A 21,543-nucleotide genomic window follows, 5' to 3' on the forward strand; every position below is an offset into this window, starting at 1 on the left:
ACACACCATAGGAGCCTGGTGGGAGGAGCTACAGGAGGATGGGCTCATTGTAATGGCTGGGATGGAATTAATGGAACGGTATCAAATGATGAAACCACGTTTAACTCCTTTCCAAAGATACCATTACAACCATTACAATGAGCCCATCCTCACATAGCTCCTCCCACCAGCCTCCTCTGGTACAGACAACATAAATAATAGTTAACATAGTAGAAATGGCCTGTGTGGTGTAGGGCTGATGGACTGTCATGCCACCACCTCCATGTAGTCAGCTCCTTGAGTCTGGCTGAGCTGAGATACACTGAGGTCCTGAGTGATCTCATCAAACTGATGGGGGGGAGGAGAAAATAAAGGGTGAGTGTGTGAGAGACAGGGTAATATACCAAAGACACCCTACTTCCTTATTTACGCAAACATATCACTAGGGCATGATGATAATGAACAGGCCATATTTAGCTAATCTAATGTAAATTATACACTACAAGTCAAAAGTTCACACCTACTCATTCAAGGGTTTTTCTTTATTTGTTTGACTATTTTCTACATTGTAGAATAAGAGTGAAGACATCAAAACTAACAAATAATAACATATAGAATCATATAGTAACATATAGAATCATATAGTAACCAAAAACAGGTTAACCAAATGACCATATAGTAGTCACCCTTTGCCTTGATGACAGGTACACACTCTTGGAATTCTCTCAACCAGCTTAATGAGGAATGCTTTTCCAACCATCTTGAAGGAGTTTCCACATATGCTGGGCACTTGTTGGCTGCTTTTCCTTCATTCTGCGGTCCAACTCATCCCAAACCATCTCAATTGGGTTGAGGTCAAGTGATTGTGGAAGTCAGGTCATCTGATGCAGCACTCCATCACTCTCCTTTGTCAAATAGCCCTTACACAGCCTGGAGGTGTGTTGGGTCATTGTCCTGTTGAAAAACAAATGATAGTCCCACTAAGCCCAAACCAGATGGGATGGCATATTGCTGCAGAATGCTGTGGTAGCAATGCTAGTTAAGTGTGCCTTGAATTCTAAATAAATCACAGACAGTGTCACCAGGAAAGTACCCCCACACCATCACACCTCCTCCTCCATGCTTCAAGGTGGGAACCACACATGCAGAGATCATCCGTTCACCTACTCTGCATCTCACAAAGACACGGCGGTTGGAACCAAAAATCTCAAATTTGGACTCATCAGACCAAAAGGACAGATTTCCACTGGTCTAATGTCTATTGCTCGTGTTTCTTGGCCCAAGCAAGTCTCTTCTTATTGGTGTCCTTATAGTAGTCGTTTCTTTGCAACAATTTGACGATGAAGGCTTGATGCAACAATTTGACGATGAAGGCTTGATACACGCAGTCTCCTATGAAGAGTTGATGTTGAGATGAGTATTACTTGAAGAATTTAATTGGGCTGCGATTTCTGAGGCTGGTAACTTCAACTTATTCTCTGCAGCAGAGGTAACTTCCTGTGGAGGTCCTCATGAGAGCCAGTTTCATCATAGTGCTTGATGGTTCTTGCATCTGCACTTGAAGAAACTTTCAAAGTTCTTGAAATTTTCTCGATTGACTGACCTTCATGTCTTAAAGTAATGAGGAACTGTCATTTCTGCTTGTTTATTTGAGCTGTTCTTGCCATAATATGGACTTGGTCTTTTACCAAATAGGGCTATCTTCTGTATACCATCCCTACCTCGTCACAACACATCGGATTGGCTCAAACGCATTAAGATGGAAAGAAATTCCACAAATTAACTTAACAAGTTACATCTGTTAATTCAAATGCATTCAACCTCATGAAGCTGGTTGAGTGAATGTGAAGAGTGTGCAAAACTGTCATCAAGGCAAAGGGTGGCTACTTTGAGTAATCTCAAATATAAAATATATTTGGATTTGTTTAACAATTTTTTGGTTACTTACATGATTCCATGTGTGTTATTTCATTGTTTTGATGTCTTTGCTATTAATCTACAATGTAGAAAATAGTCAAAATAAAGAAAAACCCTTGAATGAGTAGATGTCCGAACTATTGACTGATACTTTGCAATGAGACTCGAAATTGAGCTCAGGTTTATCCTGTTTCCATTGATCATCCTTGAGAAGTTTCTACAACTTGATGAGAGTCCACCTGTGGTAAATTCAATTGATTGGACATGATTTGGAAAGAACCACACCCGTCTATATAAGGTCAGTGATGTTGACAGTGATGTCAGAGCAAAAACCAAGCCATGAGGTTGAAGGAATTGTCCATAGAGCGCCGAGACAGGATTGTGTCGAGGCACAGATCTGGGGAAGGGAACCAAAACATTTCTCCATCATTGAAGGTTCCCAACAACACAGTGGCCTCCATAATTCTTAAATGGAAGAAGTTTGGAACCACTAGGACTCTTCCTAGAGCTGGCCGCCTGGGGCCTTGGTCAGGGACGTGACCAAGAACTCGATGTTCACTCTGACAAAGCTTCAGAGTTTCTCTGTGGAGATGGGAGAACCTTCCAGAAGGACAACCATCTCTCTACCTTTATGGTAGAGTGGCAGACAGAAGCCACTCCTTAGTAAAAAGCACATGACAGCCCACTTGGAATTTGCCTAACGGCACCTAAAGGACTCAGACCATGAGAAACAAGATTTTGTGGTCTGACGAAACCAAGGTTGAACTCTTCGGCCTTCATGCCAAGCGTCACATCTAGATGAAACCTGGCACCATCCTTATGGTGAAGCATGGTGGTGGCGACATCATGCTGTAGAGATTGTTTTCAGGGACTGGGAGGGAAAGATGAACGGAGCAAAGTACAGAGAGATCCTTGATGAAAACCTGCTTCAGAGTGCTCAGGACCTCAGACCCTAAGCACACAGCCAAGACAACGCAGGAATGGCTTCGGGACAAGTCACTGAATGTCCTTGAGTGGCCCAGCCAGAGCCCAGAGTTGAACCTGATCGTACATCTCTGGAGAGACCTGAAAATAGCTCCCCATCCAACCTGACAGAGCTTGAAAGGATATGCAGAGAAGAATGGGAGAAACTCCCCAAATACTGGTGCCAAGCTTGTAGCATCATACCCAAGAAGACTCAAGGCTGTAATCACTGCCAAAGGTGCTTCAACAAAGTACTGATTATAGGGTCTGAATACTTATGTAAATGTGATTTCAGTTTACAATTTTTAATACATTTGCGAAAAAAAGAAAATAAAAATATTTAGTCATTTTTTAGAATAAGGCTATAATGTAACAAAATATGGAAAGTGAAGGGGTCTGAAAACATTCAGAGTGCACTGTATGTGGACACCCATTCAAATGAGAGGATTCTGCTATTTCAGGCACACCTGTTGCTGACAGGTATGAAATTGAGCACACAGCCATGCAATCTCCATAGACAAACATTGACAGTAGAATGGCTTTACTGAAGCTCGGTGACTTTCAACGTGGCACCATTATAGGATGCCACCTTTCCAACAAGTCAACTTGTCAAATACATTTCTGCCCTGCTAGAGCTTCCCCGGTCAACTGTTAGTGCTGTTATTGTGAAGGGGTAGGCCACACAAGCTCAAGAAACAGGACCGGCGAGTGCTGAAGCGAGTAAAAATGGTCTGTCCTCGTTGCAACACTCAATACTGAGTTCAAAACTGCCTGGATGCAACATCAGCACAAGAACTGTTCATCGGGAGCTTAATGAAATGGGTTTCCATGGCCGAGCAGCCGCACACAAGCCTAAGATTACCATGTGCAATGCCAAGCGTCAGCTGGAGTGGTGTAAAGCTCATCGCCATTGGACTCTGGAGCTGTGGAAACGCGTTCTCTGGAGTGATGAATCCCGCTTCACCATCTGGCAGTCTGACGGACTAATCTAGGTTTGACAGAAGCCAGGAGAACGCTACCTGCCCGAATGCATAGTGCCAACTGTAAAGTTTGATGGAGGAGTAATAATGGTCTGGGGCTATTTTTCGTGGTTCAGGTTAGGGCCCTTGGTTCCAGTGAAGGGAAATCTTAATGCTACAGCATACAATGACATTCTAGACAATTATGTGCTTCCAACTTTGGGGAAGATCCTTTCCTGCCCGTGCACAAAGCGAGGTCCACACAGAAATGGTTTGTCGAGATCAGTGTCAAAGAACTTGACTGGCCTGCAGAGCTCTGACCTCAACCCCATCAAACACCTTTGGGATGAATTGGAATACCGACTGCGAGCCAGGCCTAATTGCCCAACATCAGTGCCCAACCTCACTAACGCTCGTGACTGAATGGAAGCAAGTCCCCGCAGCAATGTTCCAACATCTAGTGGAACGCCTCCCCAGAAGAGGAGGCTGCTATAGCAGCAAAGGGGGAACCAACTCCGTATTAATGCCCATGATTTTGGAATGAGGTATTGGACAAGCAGGTGTCCACATACTTATGGTCATGTAGTGTACTCAAAGAGAATAAACTGTTGATTCCATTTAGATTCATATACCCACACTATACCGGGATTTTTAATTCACCGATTGCTTACTCTCTGACATTTGCAAGTGGACGTCTTCAAGCAGCATTCCTTTTCTCTACATAGAACTAAACCTGAACAAAACAGCAGTAAATCACTTCCTGTTTCTGAGTCTAGACTGCCAGAGGAACCCACTGCTGCTCACTATCTGAACACAGATACGTAGGGTTGAATGCCTGTTATCCTTACTATCATACATACCTTATTGCTGTTGTCAGGTCCCTCGACGGAAACCTCCTCGATCTCTCCTCCAATGCTCACCTCACTCTTAGAGATATCTGATGGATGGCTGGTGGAGGTGAAACAGACACACAGGAAACCCTTTAGATTGATCTCTCTCATTGTACAGATAAGGCATATGAGTGAATGAGCACTGAATACCATCTAAAAATAGCTAGTAAGATCTAGTGAAGATACAAGACAATGATCTCTCTCATTGTACAGACAAGGCATATGAGTGAATGAGCACTGAATACCATCTAAAAATAGCTAGTAAGATCTAGTGAAGATACAGGACAATGATCTACATTACCTGTTAAAGTCATCATCATAGTCAACGTCATCATCTGTTAAAACAGAGGTATTTTTTAAGTATAAAAACAATACCAAGACAATATGAATGGCCGCTCGCATCAGTGGGTGCTCTGGTCAGTGGGTGTGCTTGCCCCGAGATGCCGGCAGGGCAAAGCCCCCGCCCACAGTGTGAAACCAAACACGCATAAACACAAAATCCCCACCCTCACTCCTGATTGGAGGACCTCAAACATTTATACTGTGCATGCATATGTATTTATTCCAACACTCATTAATTCATACAGCCACAGTTCAACCCATCTTTCCCAGTAAATCATAATTCCTCAATTTTCACCTGCAATACATCCCTCCATTCTACCGTGGTGTCTCACTAGGGACTTGAACCTTCCCATCTGCAACATTTCTGACCAAATTGCCCTAAAATTTTAAAAAATCCCAACAGTAGAAGGACATTTCCCCCAGCAATCCAGTTTGCAGGTCCAATCACGCCCTGATATCATGGCATAGCAACCATTCCTGGACCGGACTCCAACAACAATCCAGTTTGCAGGTCCAATCACGCCCTGATATCATGGCATAGCAACCATTCCTGGACCAGACTCCAACAACAATCCAGTTTGCAGGTCCAATCACGCCCTGATATCATGGCATAACAACCATTCCTGGACCGGACTCCAACAACAATCCAGTTTGCAGGTCCAATCACGCCCTGATATCATGGCATAACAACCATTCCTGGACCGGACTCCAACAACAATCCAGTTTGCAGGTCCAATCACGCCCTGATATCATGGCATAACAACCATTCCTGGACCGGACTCCAACAACAATCCAGTTTGCAGGTCCAATCACGCCCTGATATCATGGCATAGCAACCATTCCTGGACCGGACTCCAACAACAATCCAGTTTGCAGGTCCAATCACACCCTGATATCATGGCATAGCAACCATTCCTGGACCGGACTCCAACAACAATCCAGTTTGCAGGTGATATCACAACCATTCCACCGGACTCCAACAACAATCCAGTTTGCAGGTCCAATCACGCCCTGATATCATGGCATAACAACCATTCCTGGACCGGACTCCAACAACAATCCAGTTTGCAGGTCCAATCACACCCTGATATCATGGCATAGCAACCATTCCTGGACCGGACTCCAACAACAATCCAGTTTGCAGGTCAATCACAACCATTCCTGATATCATGGCATAACAACCATTCCTGGACCGGACTCCAACAACAATCCAGTTTGCAGGTCCAATCACGCCCTGATATCATGGCATAGCAACCATTCCTGGGCCGGACTCCAACAACAATCCAGTTTGCAGGTCCAATCACGCCCTGATATCATGGCATAGCAACCATTCCTGGGCCGGACTCCAACAACAATCCAGTTTGCAGGTCCAATCACGCCCTGATATCATGGCATAACAACCATTCCTGGACCGGACTCCAACAACAATCCAGTTTGCAGGTCCAATCACGCCCTGATATCATTCCTGGCGGACTCCAACAACAATCCAGTTTGCAGGTTCCTGATATCATGGCATAACAACCATTCCTGGACCGGACTCCAACAACAATCCAGTTTGCAGGTCCAATCACGCCCTGATATCATGGCATAACAACCATTCCTGGACCGGACTCCAACAACAATCCAGTTTGCAGGTCCAATCACGCCCTGATATCATGGCATAGCAACCATTCCTGGGCCGGACTCCAACAACAATCCAGTTTGCAGGTCCAATCACGCCCTGATATCATGGCATAGCAACCATTCCTGGACCAGACTCCAACAACAATCCAGTTTGCAGGTCCAATCACACCCTGATATCATGGCATAACAACCATTCCTGGACCGGACTCCAACAACAATCCAGTTTGCAGGTCCAATCACACCCTGATATCATGGCATAACAACCATTCCTGGACCGGACTCCAACAACAATCCAGTTTGCAGGTCCAATCACGCCCTGATATCATGGCATAGCAACCATTCCTGGACCGGACTCTAACAACAATCCAGTTTGCAGGTCCAATCATGCCCTGATATCATGGCATAGCAACCATTCCTGGACCGGACTCCAACAACAATCCAGTTTGCAGGTCCAATCACGCCCTGATATCATGGCATAACAACCATTCCTGGACCGGACTCCAACAACAATCCAGTTTGCAGGTCCAATCACACCCTGATATCATGGCATAGCAACCATTCCTGGACCGGACTCCAACAACAATCCAGTTTGCAGGTCCAATCACGCCCTGATATCATGGCATAACAACCATTCCTGGACCGGACTCCAACAACAATCCAGTTTGCAGGTCCAATCACACCCTGATATCATGGCATAGCAACCATTCCTGGACCGGACTCCAACAACAATCCAGTTTGCAGGTCCAATCACGCCCCGATATCATGGCATAGCAACCATTCCTGGATTCCTGGACGGACTCCAACAACAATCCAGTTTGCAGGTCCAATCACGCCCTGATATCATGGCATAACAACCATTCCTGGACCGGACTCCAACAACAATCCAGTTTGCAGGTCCAATCACGCCCTGATATCATGGCATAGCAACCATTCCTGGACCGGACTCCAACAACAATCCAGTTTGCAGGTCCAATCACGCCCTGATATCATGGCATAGCAACCATTCCTGGACCGGACTCCAACAACAATCCAGTGATGGACAGTACCAAAAGAGATGCTCTATTGATTCTGGTTCAACGAGGCAAAATCTGCATCACTCTGACTGTTCACTTTTTGTAGCAAATTCTATTGGTCATTTTAAGCCATTTATGATTTCTATTGGTCATTTTAAGCCATTTATGATTTCTATTGGTCATTTTAAGCCATTTAATTGGTGGCAGGCAGACAACCCCATTTTTGTGGCAGAGCTGCGATAGGTTGGTGATAATTTTGTATTGACTTCCCCACACACCCTGATTGATTTGCTCGTGTGACAATTTTACCGTTGTTGTTTACAATGTCATTAATAAACATGATATCTTCCTTATACATTCTCTTCAAGAAAACTGGTTTATCCTCTATCAGTACATCAGAGTTGAGCCACGTTATTTGCTGTAATATATATTAGGTATTACAGTAACCCACCAAAACAACATAGAAAATAAAGAAATAGAGATGGAACTGGGTTAACATCATACCCCTGATGGGTTCTGACTTCTAAACTTGAAATATGAATATCCCTGTTCATGTTACTGAGGGAGAAAGGGGAAGGCAGAACGTTTACACTCTGTCAGAACATGTTATTGTTAGACATCAGGTATCCTATGGAAAGGAGAAGGGACACAGTCTGGTTTCAGTTGTTGGCTTGTAATTTTAAATACGTGCTGCAGAAGAAGTTAATGGTTATCTGTAGGAGGAATGTATATGTTGGGGGTCAATTAAGGTTGGATATGAGCCAGGGACTTGGAATGTTACTGAGTAAAGGAAAGGAAATCACATGGTTGTGGTCACTGATAAGATTGGAGAGCTGTGGATTAGTGAGTAATGGGGGCAGAGGTCAGGTCAGGTACATTAAGGAAGAAAGAACAGTTTATTACCCACAATCTAACTCCCTGCCTAGCAATAAAGATGTGATGTTCAGAGAAAAGGAGGAGACTCAGCCTGAAGTGGGGTATAAATACTTGTGCTGGGAAGGAACATGTCTTTGTCTGTTCAGCTGTCTGACCCTTTGGGTCAATAAACTTGGTTTGAGCTTTTCCTAATTGTCTGTTCGTTTTTAAACTCTGTTTATTTAGAACCCTGCGCGGAAGATCCAGTTTTATCGTCCATCATTTTAAAGTCTTTCAATCCTTTGTCTTTGGAGTGTGAAGTACCTGAAAGAATTCAATACTTCACAACTAAAAACCCGAACAAACCTAGTCACATCAATCAAGTGTAATAGTGCTTGACAGAAAAAAATGGCAGAAATAAAAGCATTTACCATTCACATAGTGATGCTGGAGATGCATCCTCTATTCCAGTATTCACCGAGTGTATAAAACATAACGAACACCTGCTCTTTCCATGACAGACTGACCAGGTGAATCCAGGTGAAAGCTGTGATCCCTTATTGATGTCACTGGGTTTTTCACGCTCTACAGTTTCCTGTGTGTATCAAGAATGGTCCTCTACCCAAAAGACATCCAGCCAATTTGACAACTGTGGGAAGCATTGGAGTCAACACGGGCCAACATCCCTGTGGAACGCTTTCGACAACTTGTAGAGTCCATGCCTCGACGAATTAAGGCTGTTCTGAGGGCAAAAGGGGGTGCAATTCAATATTATGAAGGTGTTCTTAATGCTTTGTACACTCAGTATATCTTCCTTACACACACATGCTTCTCTCACCGTTCCTGCTGCCTGAGGGGTCTCTGTGGTGGGATTCTCCTGCGTGGGACCCCCCCACCTGCAGCACTCCGTTGGCTGGCCGGGTCCAAAAGAAGGGAGACCAGGGTGCTGCTGACCACTCCCCTCCCCAAATCTGCTGCTCTCCTGGGGGATGACCTGAAGAGGCAAGGCTCCATGTCTGGAGGACACACACAGTCAACAATAACACACATGAACTAAGGTCGAGGAGACATTCACTGAGGTAGACATGTAGTTGATATAAAGGTGTGCGCACGCACACACCGAGAGAGAGAGGATGCCTTGAGCATGCAGCTCATCTGTTCTCCGAACAGCTCAGTTTATTATCAGTCAGAAAAGAGCTGGTCCCCATCACCCTCTGTGTCACTGCCCAGAGCATACAGGCTGAGTGAGAGAGTGAGTGAGTGAGTGAGTGAGTGAGTGAGTGAGTGAGTGAGTGAGTGAGTGAGTGGAAGGACACTCGCACAACAAACACAGAAATACACACACACACAGAAATACACACACACACACAGAAATACATACAAAAAACAAGAACAAACAGAAAAGTACAAGTCCATAATCTCCATATTGAATGTTAAAGTACAGACTTTTGATTCCAAGGCTGACAGCAAACGTTACAAAACAACATTCATTACAGTTGAGGCAGGAGGCAAATTATGTGATTTTTCACACCTCATCACTCGGAGGTGCACAACTAACTTAGCTAATGATACACCAACACCATGCACACTCACACATTGAGGCCAGTGCCGCTCCTCATTGGAGTAAAGCCCTGAGAGGCTCTCCTCCCTCAGAGAGTGGACGAAGCTGCTTGGGGAGCGCCCTGAGAGGCTCTCCTCCCTCAGAGTGGACGAAGCTGCTTGGGGAGCACCCTGAGAGGCTCTCCTCCCTCAGAGAGTGGACAAAGCTGCTTGGGGAGCGCCCTGAGAGGCTTTCCTCCCTCAGACAGTGGAGGAAGCTGCTTGGGGAGAGGCTTTCCTCCCTCAGACAGTGGAGGAAGCTGCTTGGGGAGCGCCCTGAGAGGCTTTCCTCCCTCAGAGAGTGGACGAAGCTGCTTGGGGAGCGCCCTGAGAGGCTCTCCTCCCTCATAGAGTGGACGAAGCTGCTTGGGGAGCGCCCTGAGAGGCTCTCCTCCCTCAGAGAGTGGACGAAGCTGCTTGGGGAGCGCCCTGAGAGGCTCTCCTCCCTCAGAGAGTGGACGAAGCTGCTTGGGGACAGAGGGACACACAGATTAACAGAAAGGAAGACGGGAGGAGACAGAGGAAGCTACAGTGGAAGAACAAGGACATGGTGCAACAGAGCAGATCCAGACAACACAGTGCTCCTGTGTATTAAAGCAAAGCATCTGCCACACAACTTAGAACAAGGTCACAACAGGTTCATGTTTCTAAGGGTCTTTAGTCATCTTAACAAACACCTCCTTTGTACTTTCAACAAAAGTGCAGAACACTAAACTAACATAGATTTACAGTTGAAGTCGGAAGTTTACATATACTCAGGTTGGAGTCATTAAAACTTGTTATTCAACCACTCCACAAATTTCTTGTTAACAAACTATAGTTTTGGCAAGTCAGTTAGGACATCTACTTTGTGCATGACACAAGTCATTTTTCCAACAATTGTTTACAGACAGATTATTTCACTGTATCACAATTCCACTGGGTCAGAAGTTTACATACACTAAGTTGACTGTGCCTTTAAACAGCGTGGAAAATTCCACAAAATGTCTTGGCTTTAGAAGCTTCTGATAGGCTAATTGACATCATCTGAGTCAATTGGAGGTGTACCTGTGGATGTATTTCAAGGCCTACGTTCAAACTCTGTGCTTCTTTGCTTGACATCATGGGAAAATCAAAAGAAATCAGTCAAGATCTCAGAAAAAAAATTGTAGACCTCCACAAGTCTGGTTCATCCTTAAGAGCAATTTCCAAACGTCTGAAGGTACCACGTTCATCTGTACAAACAATAGTACGCAAGTATAAACACCATGGGACCACGCAGCTGTCATACCTCTCAGGAAGGAGACGCGCTCTGTCTCCTAGAGATGAACGTACTTTGGTGTGAAAAGTGCAAATCAATCCCAGAACAGCAGCAAAGGACCCTGTGAAGATGCTGGAGGAAACAGGTAGAAATGTATCTAGAAATATCTCCACAATAAAACGAGTCCTATATCGACATAACCTGAAAGGCCGCTCAGCAAGGAAAAAGCCACTGCTCTAAAACCGCCATAAAAAAGACAGATTACGGTTTGCAACTGCACATAGGGACAAAGATCGTACTTTTTGGAGAAATGTCCTCTGGTCTGATTAAACAAAATAGAACTGTTTGGCCATAATGACCATTGTTATGTTTGGAGGAAAAAGGGGGATGCTTGCACGCCGAAGAACACCATCCCAACCGTGAAGCACAGGGGTGGCAGCATCATGTTGTGGGGGTGCTTTGCTGCAGGAGGGACTGGTGCACTTCACAAAATAGATGGCATCATGAGGGAGGGAAATTATGTGGATATATTGAAGCAACTTCTCAAGACATCAGTCAGGAAGTTAAAGCTTGGTTGCAAATGGGTCTTCCAAATGGACAATGACCCCAAGCATACTTCCAGAACGCCGCAGCCCGTCTGGTGTTCAACCTTCCCAAGTTCTCTCACGTCACCCCGCTCCTCCGCTCTCTCCACTGGCTTCCAGTTGAAGCTCGCATCCGCTACAAGACCATGGTGCTTGCCTACGGAGCTGTGAGGGGAACGGCACCTCAGTACCTCCAGGCTCTGATCAGGCCCTACACCCAAACAAGGGCACTGCGTTCATCCACCTCTGGCCTGCTCGCCTCCCTACCACTGAGGAAGTACAGTTCCCGCTCAGCCCAGTCAAAACTGTTCGCTGCTCTGGCCCCCCAATGGTGGAACAAACTCCCTCACGACGCCAGGACAGCGGAGTCAATCACCACCTTCCGGAGACACCTGAAACCCCACCTCTTTAAGGAATACCTAGGATAGGATAAAGATGCTTCTGTTTATTTGAGTGGGTTAGCTCGCATTTATTTGCAAATGGTAAGAAGACTTGAAACGACAGGAAGAGTTAGTTGTGGCACGGAAATATTTGCGAGGAAATGTTGACAACTAACCCATTAGCTATGTTAGTCATACCTACTATATCAACCATTAGGACAGTTAGGAACTAACCCAGTAGCTATGTTAGTCTTACCTACTACACTGCTCAAACAAATAAAGGGAACACTTAAACAACACAATGTAACTCCAAGTCAATCACACTTTTGTGAAATCAAACTGTCCACTTAGGAAGCAACACTGATTGACAATAAATTTCACATACTGTTGTGCAAATGGAATAGACAACAGGTGGAAATTATAGGCAATTAGCAAGACACCCCTAATAAAGGAGTGGTTCTGCAGGTGGTGACCACAGACCACTTCTCAGTTCCTATGCTTCCTGGCTGATGTTTTGGTCACTTTTGAATGCTGGCGGTGCTTTCACTCTAGTGGTAGCATGAGACGGAGTCTACAACCCACACAAGTGGCTCAGGTAGTGCAGCTCATCCAGGATGGCACATCAATGCGAGCTGTGGCAAGAAGGTTTGCCATGTGTCAGCGTAGTGTCCAGAGCATGGAGGCGCTACCAGGAGACAGGCCAGTACATCAGGAGATGTGGAGGAGGCCGTAGGAGGGCAACAACCCAGCAGCAGGACCACTACCTCCGCCTTTGTGCAAGGAGGAGCACTGCCAGAGCCCTGCAAAATGACCTCCAGTAGGCCACAAATGTGTATGTGTCTGCTCAAACGGTCAGAAACAGACTCCATGAGGGTGGTATGAGGGCCCGACGTCCACAGGTGGGGGTTGTGCTTACAGCTGGTGCGGTTGGCCCTGGGTTCCTCCTAATGCAAGACAATGCTAGACCTCATGTGGCTGGAGTGTGTCAGCAGTTCCTGCAAGAGGAAGGCATTGGTGCTATGGACTGGCCCGCCCGTTCCCAGAACTGAATCCAATTGAGCACACCTGGGACATCATGTCTCACTCCATTCACCAACGCCACGTTGCACCACAGACTGTCCAGGAGTTGGCGGATGCTTTAGTCCAGGTCTGGGAGGAGATCCCTCGGGAGACCATCCGTCACCTCATCAGGAGCATGCCCAGGCGTTGTAGGGAGGTCATACAGGCACGTGGAGGCCACACACACTACTGAGCCTCATTTGGACTTGTTTTAAGGACATTACATCAAAGTTGGATCAGCCTGGAGTGTGGTTTTCCACTTTAATTTTGAGTGTGACTCCAAATCCAGACCTCCATGGGTTGATACATTTCATTTACATTGATAATTTTTGTGTGATTTTGTTGTCAGCACATTCAAATATGTAAAGAAAAAAGTATTTCATAAGAATATTTCATTCATTCAGATCTAGGATGTGTTATTTTAGTGTTCCCTTTATTTTTTTGAGCAGTGTATATCAACCATTAGGACAGTTGAGAACTAACCTATTAGCTACAGTGGGGAGAACAAGTATTTGATACACTGCCAATTTTGCAGGTTTTCCTACTTACAAAGCATGTAGAGGTATCATAGGTACACTTCAACTGTGAGAGACGGAATCTAAAACAAAAATCCAGAAAATCACATTGTATGATTTTTAAGTAATTAATTTGCATTTTATGATGTTCTGTCCCTCATGAGACACTGTAGCCTATTTCACTTCCTCAATATCCAAAGAATAACTAAGATAACTCAAGAAATCTGTAATACATGTGTACATTTTTGCCAATAATGTTTTAGTTGCACATTTAACTAAGGTGTTTATCAATTTTAAAAAATGTGTGACTTGTCTTATGCAAATAAAGTCTGACTGATGGGCAGGTCTGTCTCACTGTCTATGCTATTGGATAGAGAGCAATCACCACAACTGTTCACCCCCATGTTAGTGGGCATCGTCAAATCAAAACCCAACCTTCATTTACCCGTTGTGACTCACGTATGTCCAATGTCCATTTTAGATGAGACTGACTTTATGACCAAAATGATCTTATTTCCACTTTGCAGTCAAATTTGACACGAATACATTTTTGACTCATATCGATGGCACATAGGTTGTTTTCAAAGGAATTTGTTGCTTTTTAAAAGCAGCCTCCTGGGGAAAACAAACCAACTTGTGTGCATGAGATTCATATCTACATAACCTGTTTCAAATTGTCCTTTGTGGTGTTACATGCTAGTTATTCATGTGCACCTTTGTGGCCCACAGAGTTCTCAGTAAGCATTAGCATGCTAGATTAGCCACGTGAGCTCATTCTGCTGATTTGAGCAGAGTATGAAACATGACTGGAAGAAAGTAGGACAAACTTGTTATGTCAGAAACTCGCTGATCAACAGGAAAACCATTTTCTCTCAATCATCTCAACCTTTCAAGCAGGATTCATTCTTATGACCCAGATAATATTAGCATTTGTTAGTTATATCTGCATTTGGTAGTCAATGACAACCATGAGATATACTAATTTTCTTTTCTTTCCAGGCAGCTCAGGTCTATTGACAAACAGCCTAAATGTTGTTGTATAAATGATAACATCTGTGTGTTCATGTTGTAGGCCAGTGCCGGGCAACTAGTGGCCCGTGGATCAAATAAGAACCCAGTCTGGGTCTCAACTTACTGTTTAAAGTTAGAATAGTAAAATACCATTTCTACATTTGGTTGTGCATCAGCAGTTTCTCTTGTTATGTCAGTCACTCAATTACCCAGGGTAGTTAACATTTTTTAGATTGGTAAATGAGTCTAGCCAGCTATCTAGTAATCATGGTCGAATTACCGACCGGGGTCCCCCATTGATTTTGAGCAGTGAAAGCAGAGGGAGAACAGAGCAGGAAAGCAGAGGGAGGCCAGAGCAGGAAAGCAGAGGGAGAACAGAGCAGGAAAGCAGAGGGAGGCCAGAGCAGGAAAGCAGAGGGAGGCCAGAGCAGGAAAGCAGAGGGAGGCAAGAGCAGGAAAGCAGAGGGGGGACAGAGCAGGAAAGCAGAGGGAGGACAGAGCAGGAAAGCAGAGGGAGAACAGAGCAGGAAAGCAGAGGGAGAACAGAGCAGGAAAGCAGAGGGAGAACAGAGCAGGAAAGCAGAGGGAGGCCAGAGCAGGAAAGCAGAGGGAGGCCAGAGCAGGAAAGCAGAGGGGGGACAGAGCAGGAAAGCAGAGGGGGGACAGAGCAGGAAAGCAGAGGGAGGAAAGAGCAGGAAAGCAGAGGGAGAACAGAGCAGGAAAGCAGAGGGAGAACAGAGCAGGAAAGCAGAGGGAGAACAGAGCAGGAAAGCAGAGGGAGGCCAGAGCAGGAAAGCAGAGGGAGGCCAGAGCAGGAAAGCAGAGGGAGGCAAGAGCAGGAAAGCAGAGGGGGACAGAGCAGGAAAGCAGAGGGAGGACAGAGCAGGAAAGCAGAGGGAGGACAGAGCAGGAAAGCAGAGGGAGAACAGAGCAGGAAAGCAGAGGGAGAACAGAGCAGGAAAGCAGAGGGAGGCCAGAGCAGGAAAGCAGAGGGAGGCCAGAGCAGGAAAGCAGAGGGAGGCCAGAGCAGGAAAGCAGAGGGAGAACAGAGCAGGAAAGCAGAGGGAGGCCAGAGCAGGAAAGCAGAGGGAGGACAGAGCAGGAAAGCAGAGGGGGGACAGAGCAGGAAAGCAGAGGGGGAACAGAGCAGGACAGCAGAGGGAGAACAGAGCAGGAAAGCAGAAGGAGAACAGAGCAGGAAAGCAGAAGGAGAACAGAGCAGGAAAGCAGAGGGAGAACAGAGCAGGAAAGCAGAGGGGGAACAAAGCAGGAAAGCAGAGAGGGAACAGAGCAGGAAAGCAGAGGGAGAACAGATCAGGAAAGCAGAGGGGGAACAGAGCAGGAAAGCAGAGGGGGAACAGAGCAGGAAAGCAGAGGGAGGCCAGAGCAGGAAAGCAGGGGGATGGCCAGAGCGGGAAAGCAGAGGGAGGCCAGAGCAGGAGAGCAGAGGGAGGCCAGAGCAGGAAAGCAGAGGGAGGCCAGAGCAGGAAAGCAGAGGGAGGCCAGAGCAGGAAAGCAGAGGGAGGCCAGAGCAGGAAAGCAGAGGGAGGCCAGAGCAGGAAAGTAGAGGGAGGCCAGAGCAGGAAAGCAGAGGGAGAACAGAGCAGGAAAGCAGAGGGAGAACAGAGCAGGAAAGCAGAGGGAGGCCAGAGCAGGAAAGCAGAGGGAGGCCAGAGCAGGAAAGCAGAGGGAGGCCAGAGCAGGAAAGCAGAGGGAGGCAAGAGCAGGAAAGCAGAGGGGGACAGAGCAGGAAAGCAGAGGGAGGACAGAGCAGGAAAGCAGAGGGAGAACAGAGCAGGAAAGCAGAGGGAGAACAGAGCAGGAAAGCAGAGGGAGGCCAGAGCAGGAAAGCAGAGGGAGGCCAGAGCAGGAAAGCAGAGGGGGAACAGAGCAGGAAAGCAGAGGGAGAACAGAGCAGGAAAGCAGAAGGAGAACAGAGCAGGAAAGCAGAAGGGAACAGAGCAGGAAAGCAGAGGGAGAACAGAGCAGGAAAGCAGAAGGAGAACAGAGCAGGAAAGCAGAAGGAGAACAGAGCAGGAAAGCAGAGGGAGAACAGAGCAGGAAAGCAGAGGGGGAACAGAGCAGGAAAGCAGAGGGGAACAGAGCAGGAAAGCAGAGGGAGAACAGAGCAGGAAAGCAGGGGGAACAGAGCAGGAAAGCAGAGGGAGAACAGAGCAGGAAAGCAGAGGGAGGCCAGAGCAGGAAAGCAGAGGGAGGCCAGAGCAGGAAAGCAGAGGGAGGCCAGAGCAGGAAAGCAGAGGGAGGCCAGAGCAGGAAAGCAGAGGGAGGCCAGAGCAGGAAAGTAGAGGGAGGCCAGAGCAGGAAAGCAGAGGGAGGACAGAGCAGGACAGCAGAGAGGGAACAGAGCAGGACAGCAGAGGGAGGCCAGAGCAGGAAAGCAGAGGGAGGCAAGAGCAGGAAAGCAGAGGGGGGACAGAGCAGGAAAGCAGAGGGAGAACAGAGCAGGAAAGCAGAGGGAGAACAGAGCAGGAAAGCAGAGGGAGAACAGAGCAGGAAAGCAGAGGGAGGCCAGAGCAGGAGAGCAGAGGGAGAACAGAGCAGGAAAGCAGAGGGAGGACAGAGCAGGAAAGCAGAGGGGGAACAGAGCAGGAAAGCAGAGGGGGAACAGAGCAGGAAAGCAGAGGGAGAACAGAGCAGGAAAGCAGAGGGGGAACAGAGCAGGAAAGCAGAGGGGGAACAGAGCAGGAAAGCAGAGGGGGAACAGAGCAGGAAAGCAGAGGGAGGCCAGAGCAGGAAAGCAGAGGGGGAACAGAGCAGGAAAGCAGAGGGAGGCCAGAGCAGGAAAGCAGAGGGAGGCCAGAGCAGGAAAGCAGGGGGATGGCCAGAGCAGGAAAGCAGAGGGAGGCCAGAGCAGGAGAGCAGAGGGAGGCCAGAGCAGGAAAGCAGAGGGAGGCCAGAGCAGGAAAGCAGAGGGAGGCCAGAGCAGGAAAGCAGAGGGAGGCCAGAGCAGGAAAGCAGAGGGAGGACAGAGCAGGACAGCAGAGAGGGAACAGAGCAGGACAGCAGAGGGAGAACAGAGCTGGACAGCAGAGAGGGAACAGAGCAGGAAAGCAGAGGGAGGCCAGAGCAGGAAAGCAGAGGGAGAACAGAGCAGGAAAGCAGAGGGGGAACAGAGCAGGAAAGCAGAGGGAGGCCAGAGCAGGAAAGCAGAGGGAGAACAGAGCAGGAAAGCAGAGGGAGAACAGAGCAGGAAAGCAGAGGGAGAACAGAGCAGGAAAGCAGAGGGAGGCCAGAGCAGGAAAGCAGAGGGAGGCCAGAGCAGGAAAGCAGAGGGAGGCAAGAGCAGGAAAGCAGAGGGGGGACAGAGCAGGAAAGCAGAGGGAGAACAGAGCAGGAAAGCAGAGGGAGAACAGAGCAGGAAAGCAGAGGGGGAACAGAGCAGGACAGCAGAGGGAGAACAGAGCAGGAAAGCAGAAGGAGAACAGAGCAGGAAAGCAGAAGGAGAACAGAGCAGGAAAGCAGAGGGAGAACAGAGCAGGAAAGCAGAGGGGGAACAAAGCAGGAAAGCAGAGAGGGAACAGAGCAGGAAAGCAGAGGGAGAACAGAGCAGGAAAGCAGAGGGAGAACAGAGCAGGAAAGCAGAGGGAGGCCAGAGCAGGAAAGCAGAGGGAGGCCAGAGCAGGAAAGCAGAGGGAGGCAAGAGCAGGAAAGCAGAGGGGGGACAGAGCAGGAAAGCAGAGGGAGGACAGAGCAGGAAAGCAGAGGGAGAACAGAGCAGGAAAGCAGAGGGAGAACAGAGCAGGAAAGCAGAGGGAGAACAGAGCAGGAAAGCAGAGGGGGAACAGAGCAGGACAGCAGAGGGAGAACAGAGCAGGAAAGCAGAAGGAGAACAGAGCAGGAAAGCAGAAGGAGAACAGAGCAGGAAAGCAGAGGGAGAACAGAGCAGGAAAGCAGAGGGGGAACAAAGCAGGAAAGCAGAGAGGGAACAGAGCAGGAAAGCAGAGGGAGAACAGATCAGGAAAGCAGAGGGGGAACAGAGCAGGAAAGCAGAGGGAGAACAGAGCAGGAAAGCAGAGGGGGAACAGAGCAGGAAAGCAGAGGGGGAACAGAGCAGGAAAGCAGAGGGGGAACAGAGCAGGAAAGCAGAGGGGGAACAGAGCAGGAAAGCAGAGGGAGACCAGAGCAGGAAAGCAGAGGGGGAACAGAGCAGGAAAGCAGAGGGAGGCCAGAGCAGGAAAGCAGAGGGAGGCCAGAGCAGGAAAGCAGGGGGATGGCCAGAGAGGGAAAGCAGAGGGAGGCCAGAGCAGGAGAGCAGAGGGAGGCCAGAGCAGGAAAGCAGAGGGAGGCCAGAGCAGGAAAGCAGAGGGAGGCCAGAGCAGGAAAGCAGAGGGAGGCCAGAGCAGGAAAGCAGAGGGAGGCCAGAGCAGGAAAGCAGAGGGAGGCCAGAGCAGGAAAGCAGAGGGAGGACAGAGCAGGACAACAGAGAGGGAACAGAGCAGGACAGCAGAGGGAGGCCAGAGCAGGAAAGCAGAGGGAGGCAAGAGCAGGAAGCAGAGGGGCAGAGCAGGAAAGCAGAGGGAGAACAGAGCAGGAAAGCAGAGGGAGGCCAGAGCAGGAAAGCAGAGGAGAACAGAGCAGGAAAGCAGAGGGAGGCCAGAGCAGGAAAGCAGAGGGACAGAGCAGGAAAGCAGAGGGAGGCCAGAGCAGGAAAGCAGAGGGAGGACAGAGCAGGAAAGCAGAGGGAGAACAGAGCAGGAAAGCAGAGGGAGAACAGAGCAGGAAAGCAGAGGGGAACAGAGCAGGAAAGCAGAGGGGGAACAGAGCAGGAAAGCAGAGGAGGAGCAGGAGAGGGGGAACAGAGCAGGAAAGCAGAGGGGGAACAGAGCAGGAAAGCAGAGGGGAGGCCAGAGCAGGAAAGCAGAGGAGAACAGAGCAGGAAAGCAGAGGGAGGCCAGAGCAGGAGAGCAGAGGGAGGCCAGAGCAGAGGGAGAACAGAGCAGGAAAGCAGAGGGAGAACAGAGCAGGAAAGCAGAGGGGGAACAGAGCAGGAAAGCAGAGGGGGAACAGAGCAGGAAAGCAGAGGGGGAACAGAGCAGGAAAGCAGAGGGAGGCCAGAGCAGGAAAGCAGAGGGGGAACAGAGCAGGAAAGCAGAGGGAGGCCAGAGCAGGAAAGCAGAGGGAGGCCAGAGCAGGAAAGCAGAGGGAGGACAGAGCAGGAAAGCAGAGGGAAGACAGAGCAGGAAAGCAGAGGGGGACAAGCAGAAAGCAATGGGGGAACAGAGCAGGAAAGCAGAGGGAGGACAGAGCAGGAAAGCAGAGGGGGAACAGAGCAGGAAAGCAGAGAGGGAACAGAGCAGGAAAGCAGAGGGAGAACAGAGCAGGAAAGCAGAGGGGGAACAGAGCAGGAAATCAGAGGGGGAACAGAGCAGGAAAGCAGAGGGAGGACAGAGCAGGAAAGCAGAGGGAGGACAGAGCAGGAAAGCAGAGGGAGAACAGAGCAGGAAAGCAGAAGGAGAACAGAGCAGGAAGGCAGAAGGAGAACAGAGCAGGAAAGCAGAGGGGGAACAGAGCAGGAAAGCAGAAGGAGAACAGAGCAGGACAGCAGAGAGGGAACAGAGCAGGAAAGCAGAGGGAGGCCAGAGCAGGAAAGCAGAGGGAGGCCAGAGCAGGAAAGCAGAGGGAGGCCAGAGCAGGAAAGCAGAGGGAGACCAGAGCAGGAAAGCAGAGGGAGGCCAGAGCAGGAGAGCAGAGGGAGGCCAGAGCAGGAGAGCAGAGGGAGAACAGAGCAGGAAAGCAGAGGGAGAACAGAGCAGGAAAGCAGAGGGAGGACAGAGGGAAAGCAGAGGGGAACAGAGCAGGACAGCAGAGGGGGAACAGAGCAGGAAAGCAGGGGAGGTCAGAGCAGGAAAGCAGAGGGAGGCTAGAGCAGGAAAGCAGAGGGAGGCCAGAGCAGGAAAGCAGAGGGAGGCCAGAGCAGGAAAGCAGAGGGAGGCCAGAGCAGGAAAGCAGAGGGAGGCCAGAGCAGGAAAGCAGAGGGAGGCCAGAGCAGGAAAGCAGAGGGAGGCCAGAGCAGGAAAGCAGAGGGAGGACAGAGCAGGACAGCAGAGGGGGAACAGAGCAGGAAAGCAGAGGGAGGCTAGAGCAGGAAAGCAGAGGGAGGCCAGAGCAGGAAAGCAGAGGGAGGCCAGAGCAGGAAAGCAGAGGGAGGCCAGAGCAGGAAAGCAGAGGGAGGACAGAGCAGGAAAGCAGAGGGAAGACAGAGCAGGAAAGCAGAGGGGGGACAGAGCAGGAAAGCAATGGGGGAACAGCGCAGGAAAGCAGAGGGAGGACAGAGCAGGAAAGCAGAGGGGGAACAGAGCAGGAAAGCAGAGAGGGAACAGAGCAGGAAAGCAGAGGGAGAACAGAGCAGGAAATCAGAGGGGGAACAGAGCAGGAAAGCAGAGGGGGAACAGAGCAGGAAAGCAGAGGGAGGACAGAGCAGGAAAGCAGAGGGAGGACAGAGCAGGAAAGCAGAGGGAGAACAGAGCAGGAAAGCAGAAGGAGAACAGAGCAGGAAGGCAGAAGGAGAACAGAGCAGGAAAGCAGAGGGGGAACAGAGCAGGAAAGCAGAAGGAGAACAGAGCAGGACAGCAGAGAGGGAACAGAGCAGGAAA

At 48.7% G+C, this 21,543-nt stretch overlaps 1 protein-coding gene across 1 annotated transcript in view; it reads right to left on the reverse strand.

The window, feature by feature from the left end:
• Positions 1 to 246: 246 nt before the first annotated feature.
• Positions 247 to 21,543, reverse strand: part of LOC115124209 (centrosomal protein 43-like) — a 44,227-nt gene continuing 22,930 nt past the window's right edge. Inside the window, exons 4-7 of the mRNA XM_029653591.2 lie at positions 10,204 to 10,607; positions 9,380 to 9,557; positions 4,679 to 4,766; positions 247 to 327 (exon numbers count right to left, since the gene is read on the reverse strand). Of these exons, the coding sequence (XP_029509451.2) occupies positions 247 to 327; positions 4,679 to 4,766; positions 9,380 to 9,557; positions 10,204 to 10,607 (751 nt within the window). The remainder of the gene's footprint in view (positions 328 to 4,678; positions 4,767 to 9,379; positions 9,558 to 10,203; positions 10,608 to 21,543) is intronic.

This window comes from Oncorhynchus nerka, linkage group LG13, assembly GCF_034236695.1.
Source record: "Oncorhynchus nerka isolate Pitt River linkage group LG13, Oner_Uvic_2.0, whole genome shotgun sequence".
Taxonomy (NCBI): Eukaryota; Metazoa; Chordata; class Actinopteri; order Salmoniformes; family Salmonidae; genus Oncorhynchus; species Oncorhynchus nerka.